Below are 27,203 nucleotides of genomic sequence, written 5' to 3'. Positions count from 1 at the left end.
CGGGTCCAGTCTGCCGATGAGCTGAGATAGTGGGCCCCTCTTGGACCAACAAATGAAGAAAAAGGTAAGACTCGTGTCATCGTCAGCCGCGCCAAAGAATAGGCCACCCTTCGCTGACATAATTGCGGGGCCCAGCGGTGTCGTTCCGTAAGAGGATAGAATTCTGGCGCTAAATATAACAAAAAAAAAGGTAATTTGATTACGGCACACGTGTCTCGGTGGCCATTGGTGGATTGATGGGTGAATGGTCGGGCATGGCATCTTTCACATCACATGCATCCGCGTTTTCCCGCGCGAAAATGGTGGGAGACGCTATCGTCGACATAAAAGGCGGCGAGAGAAACAGGGGGAAAGAAAAGGGGCGGAGAGGAGAGAGAAAGATCAGGGTTTTGCGTGCCCTCTCTCTCAAAACCCTAGGTGGCTAGGTCCGCCGGGCCTCAATCAATCTCCGCTGGCTCCATTTCAGGCTTGATCCGGCGATCCTGCGACCTCGGTTGGCTTCTCGTTCCTGGATTGGGGAGTCGAGGAGAAAAGGTACCTATTTTGTATCTCATCTTTTTGGTTTCTCTGGCCCGGTTTTTAGATCTCTTATCTTAGGCAAATTTGGATGATGGGATGGTTGGTGCGTTAGGGTTTCGGAGGGAAAAAAGATTTGACTTGACAAGTGCCGCTTCTGGTATGGAAGACGTGAAGCCGTCGATTGCGTCGCTTGCAGACGACCGTGGTGAAATGGAAGCTCGATTTGCTGATCTGCTGAAGGTTTACCTGAATTTTATAGTCGGATAGATTGTCGTGATATTTTTTTTCTGCTCTACTCGAATTTATTATTTTCCTGTTTATTTTGATGATTTGCTGATTTATAATGCAGAGCAAGCTCACTCTTGACGAGAGTATAGTTAGGCAGGCAATAGTTCTATTCAAGGAAAGCAAACACATCCTCTTGGCAAATATGTCAGCAATAGGAAGTGGATCGGTAGTGACTGATGATTTAGGCTCAAATTAGGCTCTCACTGTTTGATATGCTTGGTTATCAAAAATTTATGTTTTTGCTCTTTTTGTTTTCTAGCCTGAGGAGATCGAGAGGTTTTGGTCTGCATTTGTACTGTACAGTGTGACGAAGCTCAGCAAGGGAAGATTTAAGCAAGATAAGGATGAAAATTGCATCACCCTCTGTCAGATACTCAGAATATTTAAGCTGAAGTGAGCTTCTTGTCTTCTTCAATTGATTTGTATTTTTTGCATTTCTGCTTGTGGGGCTGATTTTTTTTCTACTTTTAGTGTTGTGGATTTCTTTAAAGAGATGCCACAATTTTGTCTGAAGGCAGGCCACATTTTAAGTGGTTTGTATGGCTTAGATTGGGAGAAGAGGCTTGAGGTATAACAATCTGTTTTGTACTTTAATTTTGGTGGCTGAACATCTGATCAATGTTTATTTTCCTGTATGTAGACAGGTCTTGTGACTCTGATTATTTTCTGTTCTTTACTAGGTAAAAGAGCTACAGGCAAACATTGTCCACTTGTGTCTTCTTAGCAGGTATTCAGTCGATTTGCTGGTATATTTCCAACTTGCAGATATTTGGTTATCAATTTAAATGTTGGAGGTTAATTTTTGACAGCAATATTACATTGTAATTGATAGTAAACTTCTTAGTTGGTTATCATTGGCATTCTGCAAAATGGATAACACTTCAATACTATTTCTTAAATCCCAAAAAACAATAACAGGATCAAAAAGGAAAAATAAATCCTAAGCCTGTCCTTTAATATGTATTGCTGATGATGTGAATGTATAGATTTGTTTATTTTCGAACACTAGCTTTTGTTGTGGTCGACTAATCAAATGTAACATGATATTGGAGGAAGATGTCTCGTTTTGGAACTTGCTTAATATTCTCACTGTCCATTCACATTTGGGTTTGAGTAAGCCGAGTTCCATCAATTGACTTTAAGTTCCATGTGTTAACTGTTAAGTATCAGTTGGGGATAGAGTATAACTGTATAGATTGTTTTCCCTAACAATTCAAGCTTTTGATGGAAGTGGTCATTAACTTTTAACGTGATAACAGAGACATGAGCTTTTGTGTTTGAATATTGCCTAATAATTTTTATTGTCTATGCATTTGGTTTGAGGAGGCCTTATCCTGTCTAGTCTTGATGAGTCTCATGTGTTCACCTATGTGTGATGAGAGTGTTAGGAATATAAATGTATAGCTTTGTTTCTTTCTTAATGGTACAAAATTTTGTTGTAAGCAATCAGCCTATCTAATTTAACATCAATGCAATCTATGTTGTCATGTCAAGAATCCCTGCTTAGTGTCAGGACAAGTTAATAACTCATTTTGTAATATCTTCTTTTCTCTGCTAATGATGTAACAAAATGCCAAGTCTGATTGACCTTTGTACTAATTTCTTATTCAATGCTTGTTAAATTGTTTGGTTGGAAATAAATGATTCATGTTGTTGGAGGGGAGGCAGTAAATGAGTGATGCTTTGAGTTCTTTTGATGCCTCTGTGTCTTCAAGTTCTTCATGTGTCTTGTTACATTTTGATCCAGATTCATTCTGGAAATTTCTCATATAACATGCATAAACCACAGAGGTGGAGCATGCATCAAGTTATTCTTATTGTTGTATGCTATTTTATAAAATTTCACAATTAATTTTAGAACTTCCATTAGTTTACTTGGTTGTTTTTTTTTTGTAATATGTTACTCATCTCCCAAGCTTTAAATATAGATGTTGGGTATGATATTTTGTTTCATGATAATTGTCTTAGTATGATGCATTAGTTGCTAAGGTTCAAACTCAGATCTAGTTCCATTTAGGAATATCCTTCAGATTCCCTTTTATGTATAACTGGATGTTCATGAAAATTTAGATTTTTAAATATGACCATCAGTTCTAGCCATTCATATTTTTTAAAACTTATCAGTCCAGTTGCAATGTTTTCTAATGCTGTTACTACTTTGTTTTATGTATGTTAATTTAATCTAAATGTGGATCAGAATGCTACATTCAAGAGTCACCTGCTAACTATAATTCATATGTTCAAATTTTATAATTACTATTTATACCTTTATCATGGTGGAATTGAGAACATCTTCACCAGGTACTATAAGCGGGCATACCAGGAGTTGTTCATGCATACTGATTCAAATAATGGTCATGATTCAGCGATTTCTGCTGGTTCAAAGGGATGCATTTCTGATTACCATCAATTTGGATGGTTGTTATTTTTAGCTCTTCGTATGCATGCATTTGGTCACTTCAAGGATCTTGTGACGTGTACTAATGGATTAGTTTCAATCCTGGTTAGCCCATGCAGCATCATTTTATCTCGTATTTTGGTGTGCTTTGAATATGGAAATATTTGGTTTACCTCTAAAGTTCCTTATGTTTTTGTTTTCCTGGTTCTTTAGGCTATACTTATTCTTCATGTGCCCATCCATGCCAGGATGTTTAGAATTCAAGATTCACCAATTTTTGGTAGACTTTCTAGAACTTTTTATTTGTCTCTGGTGTTGGGAGTTCATATTCCAATTCTATTTGCTATCTTAATTGTTCTCATTGCTGCCATGGTCTCACACTTCAGCTAAAAAATCTGACAAAGGTGTCAACCTTTTAGCCTCTCTATGTGACAAATATGATGCTTCGGAGGATGAATTGAGAAGAATATTGGAAATGACAAATAACTTGATAGTGGATATCTTGAAGAAAAAACCATGCGCAGCTTCAGATGTAAAGAGTGAATGCCTGGCTTACATTGACACAGGTTTTATGCTGCCTTTAGTCCACATTTTTCACTTCTTTGCTTAGCTTCCAATACTCAGATGATATTACTTTGTTTTGGTAGCTGGTTTGACCTATTTTGATGAACTATTGGGGGAAAAATCACTACAGTCAAATATACTTATCTTTGAGAAAAATTACAATGATGCAATCCTTAAAGGAGAACTGGATGAGAGAATGTTTGTTAATGATGAGGACAGTCTAATTGGCAGTGGAAGCTTGTCTGGGGGTGTCATTAACATGTGCGGAACAAAGGTATGCTGGGTAATTGTGTCCTGCTTTAATTTATTGGCTTTCCTCTTATTTTTCCCCTGTTAACACTTGTAGAGAAAGTATGACATATTTGCTTCACCAGCAAAGTCCATTACCGGCCCAATGTCTCCTCCATGTTCTCCTGGTTCACCCTTGAACAGAAGTCTTATTGGGTGCAGTAAGTTGGCTCCTGTTACGCCAGTTAGCTCTGCCATGACTATGGCAAAGTGGCTTCGAAACATTATATCTCCTCTTCCTTCAAAACCTTCAGCAGAGCTTCTACATTTCCTTTCAACATGTGACAAGGATTTAACGAGTGATATTACACAACGGGCCAGCATTATTCTTGGAGCAATTTTTCCATGTTCTTCATTTGGAGATAGGTGTACTTCGGGAGGTATGCAAAGTGCTGCTCAGATGGATAGCTTATGGGCCGAGCAGAGAAAGTTGGAGGCACTTAAGTTATACTACAGGGTTTTGGAGGCAATGTGTAGAGCAGAGTCACATATTCTTCATGGAAGTAATCTTACTTCATTGTTATCAAATGAACGGTTTCACCGTTGCATGCTTGCTTGTTCAGCTGAACTGGTTTTGACTGCACATAAAACTGTTTCTTTGATGTTTCCTGCTGTTTTGGAGAAAACTGGCATTACAGCTTTTGATTTGAGTAAGGTAATTGAAAGTTTTGTCCGCCATGAAGAAAGTCTTCCACGGGAGTTAAAAAGACATTTAAATTCCTTAGAAGAGAGGCTATTAGAAAGCATGGCATGGGAAAAAGGTTCCACAATGTACAATTCTTTGGTAGTAGCAAGACCATCTCTCTCTCCAGAAATAAATCGTTTAGGACTATTAGCTGAACCAATGCCTTCTCTAGATACTATTGCTGAGAATTGTAATGTTTCTGCTGGAGGCTTTCAGTTACCTTTCCAGAAGTGTGAGCATGCCATTGGTATGTAGTCTAAATATGTGAAGAATTTTAATTTTCTTTTTTCTATAGTGGAAAACTAGGTTTATTTGGGAAATAAAATTAAGTTGGTTATTTTGGAACTTGGTTAAACATTTAAATGAAGTAAAGTTCATCCAAAATTTCAAGTTGTTATCTGAGACATGCATAGATGATAGAAGTCACATTGTTGGAGGATATGCATGTTGGTTGCTACTCGGAAAACCTAGAGGTTCCACTGTACAACATTTTGTACAAAGGTCTGAACCTTTTCCTAGCTACCATGTGTTCTTTTAAATTAAATTTTGGATCGCCTGCGGAACTTAACACGTTTGATCCAAAACTTAATCTATTTGTTCTTTTAGGTTTTGACTTGGATCTCCTGCGGAACTTAACACGTTCGACCCAAGTCTCCTTAAATTATTAATTCCATTAAATATTAATTTCCATAAAAGGTTCCCAGTACTGACGTGGCGAGGCACGTGGCCTTCTTGGATATGGGAGCAACCACCACCGACTAGACAAAACCTTTAATAGAAAGCTAATATTTAATTTCCTAAAATAACTTTAGGTTAACCAAAGAGAACAATCAAATCACAAGGAAAAGAAAGAAAACAAAAGAACACAACATCGAAAAACATATTCGAAATACTAGAACGTAAGCCTCTTGTATTTGATATTATTTCCATAAATAACTAGCATGATGCGGAAATAAAAATTACTAGTTATACCTTGTAGAAAAACCTCTTGATCTTCTACCGTATTCCTCTTCTAACCTCGGACGTTGTGTGGGCAACGATCTTCCGAGACGAGAAACCACCAATCACCTTCTTCTCCTCCTAGCTAGGTTCGCCAACAAAGAGGAAGCTTCACCAAGGAAGAAAATCAAAATACTAACCAAGCTCCAAGAGATGCTAGCTTTCTCCTTCTTCTTCTTCTTCTCCGAGTAGTATCCGCCACCACAAGAGCTCCAAGGAAGGGAGAGGTTCGGCCACCACAAGAGGAAGAGAGGAGAGGATGGCCCACACCAAGGAACAAAAGAGGAGAGAAAATAATAGAGGTTGGTCTCGTGAAGGCACCCCTACCCTTCTTTTATATTCCTCGCTTAGTAAATTAGGAAATTTAATTACAATAAAATTTCCTTAATTTTTCTTGATATGAATTAATTGAGAAAATAAAACAAAATTTCCCAATTAACTTGAGATGGCCGGCCACATCATGGAAACAAAGAGGACAAGTTTTAATCAACAATTAAAACTTCCTAATTTGTTTCCGGAAATTTTAAAAATAAAATTTCTCTTTAAAAATCTCTTCATGGTTGATAAAGGAAATTTCTATAATTTTAATTTTATCAACATGTGAATAATTTTAAAGAAAAATAAAACATCTCTCCAATCTATAAATAAGGAAAGAGATCTAATCTCTTTCTTTAATCTTTAGTAGATCTTTTACAAGAGAGATATTTTAATTTTAATTCTCTTTAAAATATATCTTCCACATAATAATAAAATTAAAATTAAATTTCTTTTAATTTTATTTGGCCCTACTAGCTTGGGTTCAAGCCAGGGCCGCTAGGCCGGCCTAGCTTGGTTCCCAAGCTAGCTTGGCCGGCCCTTATCGTGGGTATGAAGGTGGGTATAGGTGGGTATAACTCTATAAATAAGAGGCTAGGATAGGGACCGAGAGGAGGAATGGTTTTGGTCTCCCGATAAAATTAGCATCCCGTGTTCGGCCCGAACACACAACTTAATTTTATCAATGATAATTCATTCCACTAGAGAACTATCATTGAACTACCGCACCAATCCCAAATTACATTTTTGGGCTCCTTCTTATTATGAGCGTGTTAGTCTCCCTGTGTTTAAGATACCGAATGTCCACTAATTAAGTGAGTTACTGACAACTCATTTAATAAATATCTAAGTCCAAGAGTAGTACCACCCAACCTTATTGTCATGCCGGACTAAGTCCACCACCAGGGACTAACATGACAAACTTTATGAGCTCCTCTTGAGGACATTATCAACCTAGTATCTCTAGGACACAGTTTCCTTCTATAATCAACAACACACACTATAAGTGACACCATTTCCCAACTTATCGGGTTTATTGATTCATCGAACTAAATCTCACCCATTGGTAAATTAAAGAAATAAATATCAAATATATGTGCTTGTTATTATATTAGGATTAAGAGCACACACTTCCATAATAACTGAGGTCTTTGTTCCTTTATAAAGTCAGTATAAAAGAAACGACCTCAAATGGTCCTACTCAATACACTCTGAGTGTACTAGTGTAATTATATAGTCAAGATAAACTATTATCTAATTACACTACGACCTTCTAATGGTTTGTTCCTTTTCCATTTTGGTCGTGAGCTACTGTTTATAATTTATAAGGTACTGATAACATCATCTTCTGTATGTGACACCACATACTATGTTATCTACAATATAAATTAAATGAACAACTACAAACAAATGTAGACAATTAGACCAAATGTGATTCTTTATTCATAATAAATGTTTACAAAGCTTAGGCTTTCAGTATACATTCCAACAATGCACTGTGCAGTTGTCATTGCAAATTAAAACATTTTTTTGGCTAGTCAAGTCACACTACATTTGCTGATCTTGTATTTTACATTCAAGTGTATGCACCTTATAAGGTCATGAAGTTTATTTTGTGAGCGATGGAATCATATCATTCTCTCAATATGTGCTACTTGTCACAGTTGCATGTTATCTAATTTAGGCAATGTTAGCAATTCTCCATCTGTCAATTTGAATGTTGGACAAATGTCTATTTTTCCTTCCTTTTCAGTTGTCATAGTGTTCTTTTCTCTTGTGAACATATCAGATTAAATGAGTGGGACTGTTCTGCCTCAAGATTGAATTAGTGATTTAGCAAAATGCTTTCCCATCTCAAGATTATACATTTTATGTGTCATTCTTGAAGAATGGACTAAATTCATGTTCTTCACACATGTTATAGACCAAAACAGGGATCCCAGATCTCCCAAGAAAGCATGCAATGAATACAGAAATGTGCTTATAGAACGCAATTTCCTAGCATCGCCGTCCAAGGATCGTTCCTTCAACAGTCCCAAATCTAAAGCACCTCCTCTGCAGTCTTCTTTTGCAAGGTTGATGATCTGATATTTGTTTTTAATTTCCCTATTCAAATCCTGGTTACTTCTTACTCTAAAATTGTAAAATTTTGCATTCAGTCCAACACGTCCAAGTCCCACTGGAGGAGGGGAAACTTGTGCTGAAGCAGGGATCAACATCTTTTTTAGTAAGGTTATATATGAGCCTTGAACTAACATAGATGCACGTATGATTTGATGCACACAACAAAATGAAGCTGTTGTGACTTGTTTATCCTCCCAATTTTGCCTTGCCATTTTGTGCTTCATAGATCACAAAGCTTGCAGCCATCAGAATCAAAAGTTTGAGTGAAAGGCTTCAGTTGTCCCAGCAAATCTCGGAACATGTCTATTTTCTCATTCAGCAGATCCTTGCTCATCGTACTGTCCTATTTTTCAAACGACATATTGATCAGTTAATTCTTTGTTGCTTCTATGGAGTTGCTAAGGTACCTGTTTTGACGATTGGAAATTCCCATTTATTGTCATTTGTGAGTCACCTCAAGCGTGTTTTCTTTCATTAGATTTTTCAACTCAGCTTAACCTTTAAAGAGATCATCTACAACTACAGAAAGCAGCCACAATGCAAACCTCAAGTCTTTCGAAGTGTTTTCATTCACTGGCCATCAACTAGCCGAAGCGGAGTAATATATTTCTACTCTGTTCTAGTTAGTCATACATCTTCTATTATTTCATTGTGACATGTTTTGGAACAGAAGACAGGACAGGAGCATGTAGATATTATTACCTTTTACAATGAGGTATTTGTTCCTTCTGTGAAGCCCTTGTTGGTTGAACTGGGGTCAACCAGTGTGAGTAGCAGAAGCAAGAAATCCACTGAAGAGAAAATTAGTTCTGATAGTAAGTTGTATATATTTTATTGTAGGTCCATTCTATATAAAACATGAGTAACATTTCCCCATAAAACAGGCCAAATTCCAGGGTCACCTATGTTGTCCTCATTTCCACACCTTCCAGACATGTCGCCAAAGAAAGTTTCTGCTGTCCACAATGTTTATGTTTCCCCTCTGCGATCATCAAAGGTGTGCAGTTCTCTTCTCATTCTTATGTAAATTTTCTGTTATTAACTGTCACCTTTTGCATATACGTCTAATGGTTGAACATGATTTAGAGGATTTTGTCTCCATCATGTTTTGAACCTTATTTTTTGCACGCAACAGATTCTCTTTCATTAATTTTAGGCATAATGGTAGGAATAGCAATGGAGAAACTGAATTAAAGCCTATGCATGTAGAGAATGAAGAATTCATAAAGATAATAGAAGTTTTTCTTTCAAAGATTAAAAATTGGATATTCAACTTGAAGAGACCATCTTTTAGTTAGGTAGACAATTTTGTCACAAGTACTTGTGATTATTATTATTATTATTATTATTTATTTATTTATTTATTTTAGTTGGCACCAGGTGCCCAGCTTATGCCTACTAATCTTTATTGGCACAGTTCCACGGAAGTTTTCCATCAGTCACCAGGGCAAATCAGGAAGTGTCCGCGTTTTTAGTCAACCGTCCATTACGGAAAATTCATCCGTTAATAGTACTTGTGATTATTGATGATAGATAGAAGTTTGCCTACTCATCTTTGTTGGACCTCAATCAAAGAAGTTGGCCAAAGGAGGTCTCAGGTGAGTTGAGGTTGGCCAGGTTGAAGTTGGTGAGTTGAGTAATAAACAGAGGCTCACCGAGCTAGGCCGAGGTGAATTAGATATATCCAAGGTTGACCTTGCTCAGTTCAAGACCAAATTGGCTCAATTGAGGTGGTCTTAGAACAACCCCGAGCTTAAATAAGGTAAAAAAATTAAACTGGAGTGTGGAAAACTAAAAGTAGGCTATTGTGAATCAGGCTAGGGGAAGGTGACAAGTTGTTGTTAGGGTTTTGCCTTTAGGTATGACTCCACCAGTTACCATAGCATATCAAGGTTCTAATCCCTTGAAATGGTATACCAAGTTACCTTTAGTGGGTGTTAGAGTGAATCTGGGCAATTGTGGCAAGACTCATGTTCCTTCAGGTAGAGATAACCTATCAACCACCTTAACTTTGACTAATTAATTTGACTGGACAAGACACATGTTGTCACCTTGTTGGAAAATTACTAAGGCCATAATGCACGACTAAGGAAACTTTGTTGAATTTAGAATAAATGAAAATATTGGACAAAAGTGGTGATTAAAATAATTTGACCTAGCAGAAATAGTTAGAAGTGATGATGCATATGTAATGTGATGGCACATATTTGGTTCAATCTGGTTAACGATGCATGATCAAATGTTGACAGATTTACTCAATGTGAAAGAACAAATGTCTTGCTACACACTCACTTTGAAGCCTATGAAAGGGTACCAGGTACAAGTTGTAAGAAAGATTGTCAGGATTGGGATCTTTCCTAGGAACAAGGAAGATGGATTGTAGCATCAGAGCTTAAGGTTGTAAGATCTAACTTTTTTATTCAAATATTTAGAACTATTTTTAACTTATATAATTTATCATATATCTTAACTTTCAATTGTAGTATTAATATGAAAATTTTAGACATTATCATTGCAATATTATAAAGCATAAATAAAATTATTATAGTAGATATATATAAAAATACAATACAATTCTCAATGTTATATATATATATATATATATATATATATATATATATATATATATATATATATATATATATATATATATATATATATATGCTCAAGGAAAAAATCTCAATGAAATGCTCAAGGATAGACACATAAAATGATGGCCCACAAAAAGTGAAATGGTGGGTCATGAATTTATGTGTCTATCCTTGAACATTTCATTGAGATTTTTCATTGAGTGTATCATAGCTCATATATATATATATAATTTTGGTTATTGGGACTGTGGTTCTCCATAGGAACGAAAAGCAGCATCAGATTTTGTAAGTTCATAAGATCCTAGCACAATTGAAATCCTATTCAGGATCTATATTGTCTAAGTTATTTTGAATTGTAGGATCTAAGATTCTAAGGTCTGTAGCACAATCTTGACTAAGGAGTGCAAAACTTGATTGGTTATAATAACTGATGAAGTTGCATATAGAGGTGATTCCCCAATGACAACTTATTGCCTTTCACTAGCACGATTCACTTTAAGCCTACTAGTAATGCGCTTGGACCATGTATCGTACCCCTATCAATCATCTTCCTTAACCAAGCTCCGAGCTTACATGTGGAGTAGGTGGACTTCTATATCTGTCTGAATAATGGATAACAGTGTCTGTCATATGAGTTTTAAGGTGTTCAAAAATATCAAAATTCCATCTTTATAATCTTTCTTATAGGGCTCCAGCTGTCAAAAATCAAATTCTAACTCTTTTGGTGCTTACTGTACCAGCTTGCCTTATCAGCCACATCAAGTTAATGCTATTCCTTAGCAGGATGATTTAGTGGCAGAAAGAAACACGACTGCAGGCAACTATCATGTTACTGTGATTCCCTTAGTGATCGCGTATTGAGATTTGAAATTAAATTTGAGTTAATATTATTACTCTATTTAATCTAACTAAAGAAAGTTGGAGAATCAATTCATAACTCTAGTCCTCTCAGGACTTTGGGGCACAACAACTAACTTAATATATTCAGTTTCTTGTTCCTGTGGTTCCTTCTATAAACACTTGTTAAAAGATTATTGAGTAGAGTTAATTATAACTATTCCCTTGAAGCTAATTGAAGGAAGGTGCAGAATCAATTCATGACTTTGCACCTTTGAGTGTTTGTGCTTTCTTTCATCCATATGTGCAGGATCTGATTTTGTAGGGATATTACAGAGTAAATAAAAGGTCATGGTGGTGATTTGCTCATCATTGGAAGGAGCAGTGGGGATTATGAGTAGTGGTCGAAAGAAAATTACAAATGAATTGAATAAGCAATTACCACTTGATGCAACATGAGCCGGATTAGTCGGCCCGAAGGATTGGATACCTAGTGCTAGCTAAAAAAAACATGAGTAGGAAGGTTGACAAATTTGTGTGCCTCAACTAGTGAATCTTATGGAATTGCACACCTTGGTGTCTCACAAGAAGAAACAATTGTTAGAAGCCAAAATTAAATTTAAAAATAATTTAACGTATGGGATTGGGATCTCTTTCAAGCACCCTAACTAAAACAAACTTGGAAATAAATCAAATGAACATAGAGAAATAATCTTATAACTAAAAGGACTTGAACTGCCTACATTAAAACTCGTTATTCCACAATACACAGCTTCATTATGACAATGCATTATTCCTTAAACAACGAAAATGCCTAAAATGAAGGGTTTATTGCATATTCAATAGTTTAATATTTCAAGGTTTGCATAATTTGATATTTTGCAGACGTGCAGCAAGATTGATTCTTGATGACTTAAGCTAATCCCATAGTTTATCTTCAATTCATTAAGATTCCAATGGAGTTTCACCAGAAAAGCATGGGCTGCTAAGTTTTTTCTCCTTGGAATAAGGATCATCCGCATTATCATCAAGGCTTGTTTTTCCTAACTGTTTGTGGTTAGCTTCCCTGTAATAAAGGATGTCGAAGCTAATTATACACTAGTTGCACATTATTGAGATTGCACATAACTTCACATAAGAGTGAGTTTCTATTAGAAACTGGCTGAAATTATCAGTTTTTATCAAACTCATGAAAAAATAAGGGGACAGTAAGTGAAGTGGTTAGCCTTGTTTGCAAAATGAAGTGCTTCAGGAAATTGTTTTTTCTATTCCACTGATTTTGAACATACACTCGTGTTACAGTTAGACAGTTAAATGCTTGTGACTGCTTTTCCTCTTAACTTATGCAATGCAAATGTTCAATGTTTCCAGATCGATGCCTTGCTCTCACCGAGTTCAAAGAGTTACTATGCATGTGTTGGCGAAAGTACACATGCTTTCCAGAGTCCTTCAAAAGATCTGTCAGCCATCAATAATCGTTTAAACTGGTATTTTGCCATCACTGTTTACCCGAACCATTTGACATCCCTATTGACAGCATGGATTCCTTATATGTACAATATGCCTACTGCAGTGGAAGAAAGGTCAATGGCAGACTCAACTTTGATGTGGTAAGCGACTTTGTTGTTGCTAGGAGTCTCCAAAATGGTGGTCCTGTCTCTCCAGGAACTGCTGCTCCAGCTCCTGTAGTAAACATAGCTGTAAAAGCAGAGCAACCTGATAGTTGAATTGCTTAGTTAATAGTCACTACTTTATACTAACCTGCCACACCATGGTCTTCCTAACCTTTATTATGGGGAGTCTGATGTGAGCAATTAGTATAATGCTGTGTAGAATAAATGATATTGTGCTCCTAAAGCTCCCAGTTGATGGACACGACTTGCCCTACGTGACACCAAAAGGTAGGATATTAAAATGCCTAACAATGCAACGATTTGGTACCATGGATTTGTTGTTTAAATTTCTGCCCAGATTGTCACATGACGTGTTGAATGTGTATACAAATTGCTTTGCATGTGTTGAAAGTGTATACGAATTGCTTGCTGTACAAGTCTTACAAAAGGGAGGGGGTTTAAAGTAATGCTCGCTAAGCATGCATGCTACTAGAGAGCAGATTCCACATCAAGTTAGACTAATTCCTGATGTAAACTTGAATTCCACTGTTCCTTCCCCTTGAATAGAATGGTAATCAAATTTCTTATGTAAATAATGTACTTGTAGTTTTTTGATCAAGTCTTTGTTGCAAACATATTTTTGCAACCCTATGGGTTCGCACATGAAGATGTACCTTTGAGAATGGTAGCTTCAATCATATTTGTTGTAACACTATAATTTATGCCTAAGTTCTCCTTTGAATAGCTTAAATTGAAGATTTTTTTATTGAATTTCTTTTTTAACCCGACACTATCAGAAGTGCTTCTCTCTACATGGAAAAAACAAAAAACTCTATTTTCATTTGGGTCTTCTTCCAGCACATGTACCTTTAGACTTATTTTGGTGAGTGTGTTCCTCGTCCTTCTAATACTCTCTAATTTCAGGGTATTATCCAATTCATGAGAAAAATATGTTCTTGCTAATAATCTAAGGATTATCTATGACAGAAATCACTGGAAGAGAAATCTCAGAATTGTTCTATGATGCTATGATTATCAACTAGGCAAAATTTCTTGCACTACTCAAGCAACTCTGTGCTTACCAACATCTTCAAATATGCAGAGCATCTAAAAGTTCTATCCCAATCATAACCTTTTTAGCATTTCGAGAACACAGTAACACCTGAGAAACATAAAATTACTGGAAACACTGAAAGTGTCTGACCACAAGATCACTTCTTAAAACGCATTGATATTCTATTGAACCTCTTATGCTATTGAGACTTTTACTTAACAGAGACACCCATACACATTTAGACGTATTTTCAGAGTCCTTTTCGATGAACAATTTCTTTAAGCAATGGCCAAAGTTTCATATGCTGCATTCTTGCGTTTCTTCCACAGATAACAGATTCCAGCTGCTGCCATCAACACACCACCTGCAAGCACAAAAGACAATGTGTGCTTTGGGAGCTCCATTTCTCCTGCATCAATCACAGGAACAACGAGAGTTTTAAAAGCAGGAGGCGCAGTGAACCAATCGATGAATGCACATAAACTTGAGATTGCTCATAAGAAGCTCCACCTGGTGCAACTTCAGCCACCAAAATGTAGAAAAGCCCCATGACTCCAGTATGAGCTTGGCTGCTACTGTAGTTGGATTCCAATGTCAAGACTTCCCCATCTGTAACTCTCACAGAGCCTGGCTCTGGGTAGCAGGCAGACATCCCTACGATGTATCCGACCTCGTCACCGACATCTTCTCCCTCTCCATACTTCGGATTGGAAGTGCACAAGACTCGTCCATCCTGTTGGGCAATTGCACAATGAATGATCACGCAGTCAAAGTCACTAAATAACATTTCAGACACCCAGGACTGAATTCTCACCTGACCATAGAGAGCAGCACCTACACCTGCAGTGTGCTGGTGTGCAACACCATACACAATATCACCACCTTTTGCCATCACCAACTTAACCTTTTTACTATCCACACACTTTGTGTTATCATCCACTCTGCAAGCTTCGACTTGATACTCTATCTGCAAGGTAGCTCCTATTCCTGAGCTTTACATGCCAGAGATCAAAGCAAAGGTGAAGTGGTGCATACCTTGCAGCTTAACTTGAAAGGGTCCTCTTCTGTCGGATCAACTGGCTCACCTGAATCTGTAACATCAAAAATGTATATCTTGACAGGTACGAGATGGTTCTCAAGCCAGTCGAGCCACTTGACTGTGTACCTGAGATGCAAAGTCCTGGCAACATTACCATAGCCTTCCCTTACCTTGCACTGTGTCTGGTCATGGCAACAATACAGACCCCCCACATAGTGCTTCGGCAGGGGGGCACCGAACTCATCCTTAGTCACATTGTAGAGGCTGCATTTGCACTCGGTGCACCCGAGCCGGTCCACGACTCCCCGAGTATCAATTGCGTGAATGTTCAGCACCCATCTCTCCTCATAGCCATCTGGGACTTGGCTGGGGTTGCCAACCTCAATGCCATAGGGGTCAGGGACCCATGTGTCTGTGCGACGAGTCTCCGAACCGAGCCCGAAGTGCTGCCTCAGAGTACCGATGCAAATTCCAGCATTCCTAGCCCATATATAGCTTGAATTGTCTGATGATTTAATGTCTGAATAGTTTGTTTCAGTGGCAGCGCCGCCCTTTCTCGCATAGTATCGTTCCATGACCCAGTGATGCAGGTAAGTTTCATGCAGGGGAACAGGAGTGCCATTTCCATCGACCACCTCGCCGTTGAAACTCTTGAGGGCGATGTGGCCCCTTGGAAATGGGACGTTGTAGTATAGTTTGCTGGCCACAGAACCAGGTCGGAGAGTGAGAGGTGGGGAGAGGAACACTGCAGATTTTACTCGTTGATGTTGTCTTTGTGATGCAATGAGGGATGTGAAAGATAGCTGCACGAATAGCAATAGTAGCAGAAGTTTGTCGGACTGGATGTGTGGCATTGTAACTGGAAGGCATGAAGCCAGTGTATCAGTAACTTTTGGTAGAGTTCAAACACAAACAGATGGTTCAGAAATCCGATAGAATCTAACCATAAGAGTTTGACGTAGGAATTTTCCTAAACCATGAATTGTGCTACCGCATATGAATCGTAAAGCATTCAAACAATTTTATATAGGATATTGTCGTAGATGTATAGTAGTTGCAAAAAATAAATAATTTTAATCTATGTCGAGATTCAATGGGATATCATCCCATGATGTTAGTTCTCAATATACCTTAATCAATGTTGCTGTAAACTTCGAAAACTATGAATAACTTGTAGTCGGGATAATAGTCATGAGTATTGAACTATTACCACTGCTTCACAACGTCTCAACCTTCGACTCAGTGATCTTCGACTGTGAACGATCCATTTCTCCGCAAGCAATCAACAGCCTCGTGATCAACAACAACCTCTCTTCCATAATTTTTCCACACTCACCTTGCTTCAATGCCCCAAGACCCTTTACATGCTCATGCATATTATGGGAATAGTAGATCAAAGTTCTTGAAACCCAAAGTGAATCGTTCCAGTGAGCTCTTGAGTACTTTGACTTGAGTTTTTAAATTGGAATTCTCTTCCTCAAGTTGTTGGACTTGAGGTGAGGTTCTATTTTGAACTTGTTCAGTCAAAGAGCTCAGGTTAGTCACTTACTTGAGGGTTGTTACCTCCTTTTGAAGTGACTTGGCCCCGATATTGGATTTGGATAATTTTCTTAATAAGTATGAAATTAAATTTTGTAATTCATCTACTTGCGTACAAGTAACCAGAGAACTTACAATATTGTTTAGCCCTTCGGAAATGGATACGGATCCATGGCTTTTTTCGAACTCGATTTCTGATTCAACTTCGGTTTCGGACTCGAATTCGATTTCGGTAACGTAAGCTTGTACCGGTAAAGCAAGGAAGCTTGCTTGTTCATGTTCTTCGTCAGAGTCTTTTGAGGATTCAGACCACGTTGCTTTCAGAACCTTCTTTCTTTTTGGACATTTCGACTTGTAATGTCCCTTCTGGTTACATCCGTAGCAAGTCACTTTTGATTTTGGCTTCAAGGTTTGATTCACACCCGACTGCTTGCTCTTGTATTGGGTTACCTTTTTCTTCTCAAGTACTTTCCGAACTAATTTCATGAGTTCAACGGTAATTTCGTCGTCTTCTTCTGAGTCGGATTCGCCTTTAGACTCGTGTTCAATTTGGTACTTCTTCCTAGACTCTTTTGTCTTGCTTGTACCTACAACCAATGTAATACCTTTTTTGACCGGAAGTGCATTAGTCTATTCGTGAAGTTCAAATTCATAAAACAATTTGTCTAATCTAATTACAGAAAGATGCTTAGATACTTTGTAAGCATCTACCATCGATGCCCACAAGGTATTCCTCGGAAAAGTATTTAACGCGTACCTTATTATATCACGATTCTTTACCTTCTGGTCAATCACATGTAGTCCATTAAGTAGGTCTTGGATCCGAGTGTGTAATTAGCTTGCTAATTTGTCATCCTGCATTTTAACATTATATAATGACTTATTTAAAATTAAGTCTTGTTTGCTTACCTTAGTGTCGATGGTTCTCTCGTGCAATTCAATTAGCTTTTCTCATAATTCCTTGGCATTGTTGAAGGGACCAACTCGATTCAACTCTTCTTTGGTTAAGCCACATTGGAGGGTCTAGGTCGCCTTGGCATCAGCTTCGATCTTCTTACGGGTTGGTGCATCCCATTTGTTGCAAGGGACGAGAGCTCCATCTTCGATGGGACATGCGAATCCCGTTTGGATAATTATCCACATTTCCACTTGTGTTTTGAGGTGATAAGACTCTTCTAGTAGTCGAAATCTTCGCCGGAGAATAGTGGTGGGCGTGCAGTGCTGTAGCCTTTTTGGTATGCCATTTGAAAGAATCTTGCACATAAGGAGACTTGTCCCAAGACTTGGTCTTGGATTAGCAATGCGGTATGAAAGAAAACTGAAGAATTCGAGTGGTGCTGCACTAACTTTGAGAACCAATAAACTCGATCAAGAAAAATTATTGGAAGGGGCGATAGCACCGATTTCTGTTGACTCCGAAAATTTCAAGATGAAAAAATTGGAAAAAAAAGCTTAAGAATATATTCACTAGCGAAAAAAACACAAATTTTTTTTTACTCAAATAGTGGTTTCACCAATTTAGAGCGACTCCACTCTGATATCAATTATAAGATCGTTGCACTAGAGGGGGTGAATAGTGCTGGTGGCTTTCACGTTCATTTAAAATATGATCGAGTAAAACGCAACGGAATATAAGTTAAGTAAAAATAAGCAATTGTCAACACTTTGATTTACTTGGTTCGGAACATGTGACAACTCCTACTCTAAGGCCTGCACGTGAGAGTGCTTTCGATGGATAATCCACTAGTAGTTCGAAGAAAGGTTACAAATATTATGTATAAGAATTACAATGATAAAACGGTAAACAAAATTGTACTAACAATTTGTAAAGATCTGAAGTCACGAGCCTTCAATTGTTAGAATAGTGTTTGGGCGTCGTGGAAGCATTTTTTGAGCAACGCACAAAAGAGAAACTTCTTTAAATTGTTGTATTGAAGTTGCTGGTTAAAACCTCCTTTTATAGCCTCATCCGAGTGCCTGGATCCCCTCTCGGGCGCTTGGACCATGTTGGCATGGCGAGCTCTTATCAAAACTTCATCCCTAGAGTTTATCCACGTCTGGACGCCCAGACCCCCTTTAGACGCTTGGACTGCTGACGTGGGTCGACCACTCGTCACGCTCCAGCTCAGCATGTCGATGAAATTTTGGCCGTCCGGATGCCTGGACCAACTCCGGGTGCCGGGACCGCCAGGGTGCTTGGACATGCACCCACCCGGGGGCTCTCCCTTGATGAAGCTAGTCTGGAGCAACTCCGGGCGCTCGGACCAACATTTTTTCATCCTCTTTTCCTGCAAAATAAAGTTAGTCTAAGAAATAATATATGAAGCATACTAAGTTTTACATAGCTTTTGAATTGTCCGATCCTGACATTGAGTTTTCCTGAAACTCTAGGTCTGACTGACGCTTACTATTTCCTCTTCGGGGAACACATCCTCACCTACTCCTCACAAGAGAGATTACCTTTTGCAGGACTAGTCCTCTGGATTGTCTGGACTTTTGCTCAGCGTTCGAAACACCAAGATTTCATGTTGGGCGTCCGATCCCCGACCTGTCCAATCTTCCACTTGGTGTCTGCCACCCCTAGGACTTTCACCTAGCATCCTCGACATTAGAATTTCGCCCAATGTCCTCGACTCGCTAAGACTTTGCATAATTCCCCATACCAGGACTTCGTTGTCTAACCGTAGCTAGGACTTCCACCTACCTAACCACAATTAGGACTTTTCACTTGCCTAGCTTCAACTAAGACTTTCCTTTGCCTAAGATTACTTAGAATTTTCCTGCAGACTTAGTTCAACATAGCTTAACTTTAAACCTTTGCCAATATTAAAACACAAGTTTGATTAGTTGGTGCTTCTTGCACCAACAATAGTATGATTGTGCCTCTTCTTGAATGTAATGAACTTATAGGTCAACATTCTTATCTTAGGGGCTAACGAGATGCCATGATGTTCTTTGATAGCATACCATACCGACTTAGTAGTAGGATACTGCTCATATATTAAGATCAATTCATCATGCATGCTGCTAAGAAGGATCACCCTCGCTTGGCACGATATACCTCCTGATCCTGTCTCGCTTGTAACATAGTAGTTCTTATTCCTCGAAGACAAACTAAATCTTTCGGTGTCAAATATTGTAGTTGTCACCGTTCAACTTGTCTCTCTTGACGAGATCCATTATGATAGACTTTGTTGCAGCCATATTTCTCAATCACACAGAAAAGAGAGATATTAGTGACAATTACTGTCTAGTTATACAATTTTGTGTATCTTAAGAATCATGAAGACTAGGGGTGAGCAAAAATTCGGTTAAACCGAATAAACCGATTGAAATTTAAAATTTGATTTGGTTTATTCAGAAATTTATTTTTTTTTAAAAAAAAATCAGTTAATTCGGTTCGATTTTAAAATTTCTTATTCAGTTAAACCGAGTAGACCGAATTAATCAAATTTTTGGATCAAATCAAAATTTTATACCCTATTTTTAAAACTAAAACTGAATTTTATTTAAAAATCATTTTTTTAAATTGGTTAATTTGATTTTTAACCGAATTATACGATATTTTATAGGTTCGGGTTGTTCGTTTTTTTTTTAAAATCGATTAGTTCGTTTTATTCGAAAAAAATCAATTCATTTCAATTAATTTAGTTTGGTTAAGTTTTATCCGAATGCTCACCCCTAATCAAGACTCAAATGACTCGAGTACGGACTCTAAAATGAGCATATGAATCAACAGACACCATGCACCACAATCCATAATTGCATCTCACCATTTGGACTTAGATTCATTACACAAAACCCCACTATTAGTCATCTTAAGTCAAACCGACCAATCAGGTTCAGTTACTCGACCCAGTTCAAGTCAATCCAGCTGGTCTAATTCAGTGAACCAGACCGGTATTTAGTTTTTTTTATTATTACGAAAAATCAAACTTTTTCTCATCTTCTCTTCCATGTCGAACCATCCGTGACAATTGTGGTCACCGACCACGACCGTCATTCGTCAACATCCCGACGCAATCGTCGGCGATCTCTGACCACGGAAATCGATCGCTAGCCATCTGAAGCTCACCGAGGCTCGCAATGTGCGGAAATCATGAGACGCGGTTTTTGTTTTTTTCCTCAACGAACACAGTTGTCGAGAATCGACCTCTTGACGTGGTCGCTGGAGCTTGCCGGCCATGGACGCCGATCACCAGCCTCCTCACAAGGTCGTCAGCGCCCATGATTTGTATTTCTACCCTGACAAGTTCTGTCACGACAAACATTGTTCGTTAGTCCACGGCTCGGCACCGACGCGCGACACGGTCTGCGCCCACTACCCTTTTAAAGTTCAACGTAGAACTCTTAGCCAGGGAGAACATCGTCGAGCTTGACTGCAAAGAATCATTCCTAATCTGCGAGATTGACGATGACACCTTCAACTCCAATGGTCTCCCCCTTAGGGAGCTTCCATTGAACTTGACTTTGAAACCAATGTTAAATTTAGCAGAAGCATATAAGAGATTACATATACGAAATGAGTTGAGTTCTCGATATACCTCAATCGATGTTGCTGTAAACTCTGGAAACTACGAACAACTTGCAGTCGGGATAATAGTCACGAGTATTGAACTATTACTACTACTTAACAACGTCTCAACTCTCGACCCAATGATCTTCGACTGTGAACGAACTACTTCTCCGCAAGCGATCAACAACCTCACGATTAACCTCTTCCACAATTTTTCCATACTCACCTCGCTTTAATGCCCCAAACTCTTTCTATGCTCATGCATATTGTGGGGATAATGGGGATAGGAAGGTTATAGATAACGGGTCATGATCCTATCATTCACTTTTACATGTTAATATACCCCAACATGGGTAAATACCAACACAACTTATAGATCAAGACGAGAAAACCACAAATCAGATGGATGGATGTAGTATCTCCTCACTAATGGTAGAAAGAAGAACCGTACGCGATAATCGATAATGATTCTAAAAGGACCACAACTATACATATCAAATGACGCACTGTTCATTTTGATTATGGTGCCAAGGAGAACTTCTCAAGATTAAAGCTGTAAATCAAACTGTCTTTGACATATGAAGAAAAATTATTAGTATTTATTGGAAATTTGAGGGTACTTATCATTTTCTAGAGAAATATGATTGAAAATATTTCGATCCCTCTATATTCATAAACTTACAAAGATTGAAATCTTATACTTCTATTCAGCTTTAATTTGCAATTGCTTTCAAATATGCAGAAGACGGATTGATAAAACCTGACAGCAGGATTAATCCAACATAACCATGTGAAATCAATACACATAGGACAAGTACTGGAGGACTAACTTTTTTTATGTTTCATAGACTCCAAATGAACCGATAATCTGTTTCTTCAAGAACAAACGCTATAAAGAAAAGAACAGATCAAAACCAAAATATCTGATCGATTAACACAGGAAAAGAACAAAAATAAATCATGGATATTCTAGTTCTTCACCTTCTTGTTCTTGGAACTGGAGTCGTGGTGCTAGCGGCGAGAGTCAACCCACCGAGGAGGACGAGAGAGATCAAGACTCAAGAGAAAGGATAAATTAATAATCGAGGCCTCTTATAAATAAATTAATACTCGAAGCTTCTGACACAATAAGATCTGGGATTCGAATCTGAATCAAATCGAGGTAAATATCTCTCTCATGTGTTAATCATTATTCCAAAGGCTAGTAATCATCCGTGATTTATCTCCTCCGTATTGATCTTGAGACGGATTGACGGAGATTGGGGGCGAGTGTATTTATCTTTTTGTCAGGATAATCGAAGCCTCTGGACTTATATTATCAAATCATATATTTTCTTTATTATTATTTTTATTTAATATCAATAATTTTAAATTTTCATTATTGTTCTTAAAATAAAATTTTCAAATCTCGCATCCGTAATTATGATTGACATTTGGTTGTTTAATTTTTTTTGTTTCAAAAATTCTACATTGAATAAGCAGGTGGCGTGGCAACTTTGACTTTTGGAATAAATGATCATATAACAAAAGAAAAGGTGAATAAAAAATTCTCTTGTTTGGGATTTCAACTGGGCTTCTTGGTCATAGTAAAACTCACATGGGTTTACCTCCTTACAAGTGGATTCAGGGTTAAGAGGGCACCAAGCTTTCAAGTTTAGAACATTAATTGATGTCAGCTCTTGTTCATCAGAGATTGAATTTCTGGAGAATGGCAAGCAAGAGGTGCTACAATTCAGTGAATTGTAACATTTGATATAGATGAACTTTGAACAAGAGGAGCTTTTGTCAACTGTCTACTGCCTGTAGAGGAGCCTTAGCAAGGCATTCAATCTTGGTTCCCGCAATAGCAGTGTTCATAGTCCTGATTGCGACCGACTTGCTATATGAACTCAAAATCATTCATGGCTAATCTCCATAAAAATGGACATGGATACTTTGGAGGATGGCTTCGGCTTCGTAATTGCGTTAGCATTTTTACTATATTGTAGCACCCTCACTAGAAAGTAATATTGGTGAGAATTGTACCATTGTAGCACCGTAAGAAATCAATTTCCGACGGACTCATATTCTCAAAAAAAAAAAATCCTTTGTAACTAAGAATTAGATAAAAAAAATTTGTATTCAATTCCTAATCTTTTCTGAGCTTTCAAAATGTGTAAGAGGTCACTCCGTCTTTAATAAAAGAGTCATTCTAGTAAAATTTTTCATTGTCTTGGATTAATAACCACCTAAATTATAACCAAGTAAATGACCTTCTTACTTATTATTTTTAAGTTGTTTCTTTTATGTTATTGGATTAATTAATATTGTAACCTTGCTTAGTTCAAAAGCAATAGATTTTAGTAAATTTTTTTCAAGGCTATTCAAACCCAATCCCCCACCCACTAGCATTACAAAAGAAGTTATATACCTAGCTGATGCCTTTGTGATGATGCTAACCGAACCACTCTATTAACCTGTATTATGTCATCTATGTGGACCCCACTGATGTGACTAACTGATCTCTAATTTGTGTTATTCTTTTGAGGAGCACAGAATCAGTGTATTTTATTTGTCATTCCCATATTTTTTATCTACTAAGGTACATGTGATGAACCCACTAGACCAAAAGTGCATCCTGCTTATCCTGTATATGTCATAATACTTTTGCAAGCACAACATTATTCTAGACCTTAAGCTCCTTAAATCTCATGCCCACTTCTTTCTTTGGCTTACATTGTTAGTGTAATCAACCTTTGATATTTGACAATATGTTTAATGGGGCTTAGTCAAGGTTGACCTAGTCAAGTGTGAAGTCTAGTCAAGTCAAGGTTAACCAGATGACTGACGAGTGGTGAGCAGTCTACCGAGTGACTAGCAAGTCCAAGTAGGTCAAGGTAACATGATGCTTAGCAAGAGGAAAACTCTAGGAGAAGATAACCCTAGGTAATGAGAAATCTTGAAAGAGTGAACTCCAAGTAAAAGTCCTAATGAGTAAAACTAGATCTTGGTGAGTGAAGTTAGATGGTGAAAGCCATAGTGAATTGATGCTAGATAATGAAAAATCCTAAGGGAGGTAAACCCTAGGTAATGAGAAACCTTGGAGGAGTGAACTCCAAGCACGTGTGATCGAATGATTTTTGGTCGACCACGTGTAGTTGATCGAATCAACACATTTTGGTAAACCTAAGTATAATTTTACCAACATAATTTTACATTACTATTATTATTGTTGTGCTTATTTAGTATTTCATAAAAAATCTTAGTAGATCAGGCGATAAGACATTGAGTAGAGAAAGTCCAAATAGGTCTGGAGAATCAGATGTTTGGTAGGTAATATGTGGTAAGCTCTTGGAGGAAGTGCAGTGATATCGTGTCCTAGTAGGGACAAACCTTAGGCGCTGATCTGATGAGAGAAACTGATGGAAATTTCTAAGTTGAGATCAAGATAGTCCTTACTGTCTTATTCATGCATTAATATATCTATCTAACTTTATTTTGTAGGGTCACTTTTATTATTATTATGCTAACTCTGTTTTGTAGATGAAATTAAGTTTCAGGCTTACCAAGGGTTCGGTTAACTGAATTGGAGGTTCAGTCGACCAATCAAGCCAAATTGGGATAGATCAGTACGAAGCTCGTAAACTTGGTATCACAGCATAATCAGTCGACTGATACATTTAATTAGTTGACTGATCCATATTTGATAACTGCAGAAGACAAGAAAGGAAGTCATTTTCCGTCAACTGATCAGCAGGATCAATCGAGTGATACAAACAAGCAAAGGCAGTCAGGTCGATTTGAATCACAGCAAACAAGGAAAGGCACGGGATTTAGTCGACGGATAAAGTGTTTGGTCGACTGAACACATAAGTCCACTGAACAATTTTTCAGTCAACCGAACTGTGTCTATAAAAAAAGGCCTCAAGCTCTTACCCAAAAACAACTCTGACCTTTGATTCATTCTATTTCTACCACGACTGTTCGTTCAAGCGTCGACACTTTTGCTCAAAGAAACTCTCTGACAACTATGCTCAATCTTCTATTAGTGTTAGTGGGAATTTATTTGTTTCTTGCACTTATTCTTTGAAGATCATAAAATTGTTACTATCATCATATCATTCTTGTATAATTTGACTTCTTCGGAGGAACTATATTAGAATTGCCCAATGAAAGAAATCAAGGATCGTGGGCTTTGGAGTAATAGTCACTAGAAAGCTAACCAAGTAAAAAATAATTGTCTTTGAGTTTTGTTTTATTCCGCTGTAAACTATACTCTGATTATATTTTACTTTTATGAAAAGAAAATATTTTTAATCGAACGAGATTCACCCCTCTCTCATATTTCATGATCCAACATACACATCTCCAACCAAGCTAGGGGGTGTTTAGTCGTCCGCATAAAACCACGACAAATGTCATAAATGCACTCCATAACTTCACTAAGTAGTGGTAAGATAGACATCCAATAACATTCCACCCCCTGTAAGACTAACTTAATCAACTGAGTTTTTCCTACATATGATAGAGTGTTTTTGGGCCACACATTGATCTTCTTACTTAGGGTATCTATCAGTGACCCATAATCTTGTTAGAATGTATACTAAAAGCTTAACTTTTTGTATAAATATTTATTTTAAAATAAGAATCATGTTGGTCAAATATCTTCATTTATGTTAAATGTAGTTGTTCATTTAATTTATAGATAACATGGTATGTGGTGTCACACAGAAGATCATGTTATCAGATCCTTATAAATTATAAATAGTAGCTTACGACCAAAATGGATAGGGGCGAACCATTGGAACGGTCATAATGTGATTTAGTATTAGTTTATCTTGACTATAAAATTATACTAGTACACTCTGAGTGTATTGAGCAAGATCATTTGATGTTGTTCTTTTTATACTGATTGCATAAAAGAACAGGACCTCTGTTATTATGGAAGTGCGTACTCTTAATCCTGATATAATGACAACACATATATTTAGTATTTATTTCTTTAATTTATCAATGGGTGAGATTTAGTTCATTAAATCAATAGGCCGGATAAATTAGAAAATAATATTATTTATATGGTGTGTTGTTGATTATAGAAGGAAACTATGTCCTAGTTATCTAAGTTGATGATGTCCCCTTAAGGAACTCATAAGGATTGTCATGTAAACCCTACAGATAGACTTAGTCCGACATGACAATAAAGTTGAGCGGTACTACTCTTGAAACTACATGTTAATTAAGTGAGTGTCAGTAACTCATTTAATTAATAGACATTCGATATCTTAAATACAGGGAGATTAACGCATTCATGATAAGAATGAGCCCATAATATAATTTGGGATTGGTGCGGTAGTTCAATAATAACTTTTAGTGGTATGAATTATTATTGATGAACTTGAGTTGGGTATTCGGGGCGAACACGGGAAGCTCAATCTCATCGGGAGACCAAAGTCAATTCCTCCTTTAGGTCCCTATTGGTGCTCCGAAAAGACAAGGCTTCTACCATGGGGCTTCTGTTGGCTATTATCAAGGGGTATGGAAACATATTTTTGTATAGTCCTTTTGATTGATTATGATGTTGATGGACTTTCAATGCAAGGATATACATGCTTTGAGGGATGACCTTATGGAGCTGAAGCCAACTCTCTTCGCTGGGGTGCCTAGGGTTTTTGAAAAAAATTATGAAGGTATTTTATATATCAAAAAACTATAATTGATCTTCTCAATTAATTAAATCTTAAGCTTAGATCTTCCTAAAGGTAAGGATTTGGAATTCAGGTGTGCTAAAGGTATTGTCAGAACTCCTACCACATAGAAGGATGATCTTCAATGCTCTATATAGATAGTAATCATTT

The 27,203-nt window shown here is 37.4% G+C and overlaps 2 protein-coding genes across 5 annotated transcripts; one reads left to right on the top strand and one right to left on the bottom strand.

The window, feature by feature from the left end:
* The first annotated feature begins 298 nt into the window (after positions 1-298).
* Positions 299-13,936, top strand: LOC122018882 (retinoblastoma-related protein-like). Of its 3 annotated transcripts, none has more exons than XM_042576341.1 (19): positions 299-534; positions 598-759; positions 869-973; positions 1,067-1,200; positions 1,279-1,375; positions 1,488-1,534; positions 3,109-3,310; positions 3,419-3,485; positions 3,592-3,771; positions 3,853-4,043; positions 4,116-4,560; positions 7,981-8,131; positions 8,216-8,288; positions 8,407-8,583; positions 8,659-8,778; positions 8,851-8,995; positions 9,065-9,177; positions 12,980-13,095; positions 13,182-13,936. In XM_042576341.1, the coding sequence occupies exons 2-19, from the start codon at positions 616-618 to the stop codon at positions 13,333-13,335; spliced, it is 2,661 nt and encodes an 886-aa protein (XP_042432275.1). In that variant the 5' UTR covers positions 299-534; positions 598-615; the 3' UTR covers positions 13,336-13,936. The 3 variants fall into 3 exon arrangements, with proteins under 3 accessions (XP_042432275.1, XP_042432274.1, XP_042432273.1); XM_042576340.1 differs by having other exon boundaries at positions 4,116-4,989; positions 8,854-8,995; XM_042576339.1 differs by having other exon boundaries at positions 4,116-4,989.
* Positions 13,937-14,329: 393 nt separating this feature from the next.
* On the bottom strand, positions 14,330-22,438 carry LOC122021780. Of its 2 annotated transcripts, XM_042579937.1 has the most exons (6): positions 22,351-22,434; positions 22,200-22,258; positions 15,311-16,173; positions 15,090-15,242; positions 14,786-15,008; positions 14,330-14,684 (listed from the first exon to the last, which is right to left on the bottom strand). In XM_042579937.1, exons 2-6 carry the CDS (start codon positions 22,213-22,215, stop codon positions 14,554-14,556), a joined length of 1,386 nt encoding a protein of 461 aa, XP_042435871.1. In that variant the 5' UTR covers positions 22,216-22,258; positions 22,351-22,434; the 3' UTR covers positions 14,330-14,553. The 2 variants fall into 2 exon arrangements, with proteins under 2 accessions (XP_042435871.1, XP_042435872.1); XM_042579938.1 differs by lacking the exon at positions 22,200-22,258 and having other exon boundaries at positions 22,351-22,438.
* Between the last annotated feature and the right edge of the window lie 4,765 nt (positions 22,439-27,203).

Source organism: Zingiber officinale, chromosome 9A, assembly GCF_018446385.1.
Source record: "Zingiber officinale cultivar Zhangliang chromosome 9A, Zo_v1.1, whole genome shotgun sequence".
Taxonomy (NCBI): Eukaryota; Viridiplantae; Streptophyta; class Magnoliopsida; order Zingiberales; family Zingiberaceae; genus Zingiber; species Zingiber officinale.
Note: the sequence above shows the minus strand (reverse complement) of the source record. Positions and strands in the feature narration are given on the sequence as shown.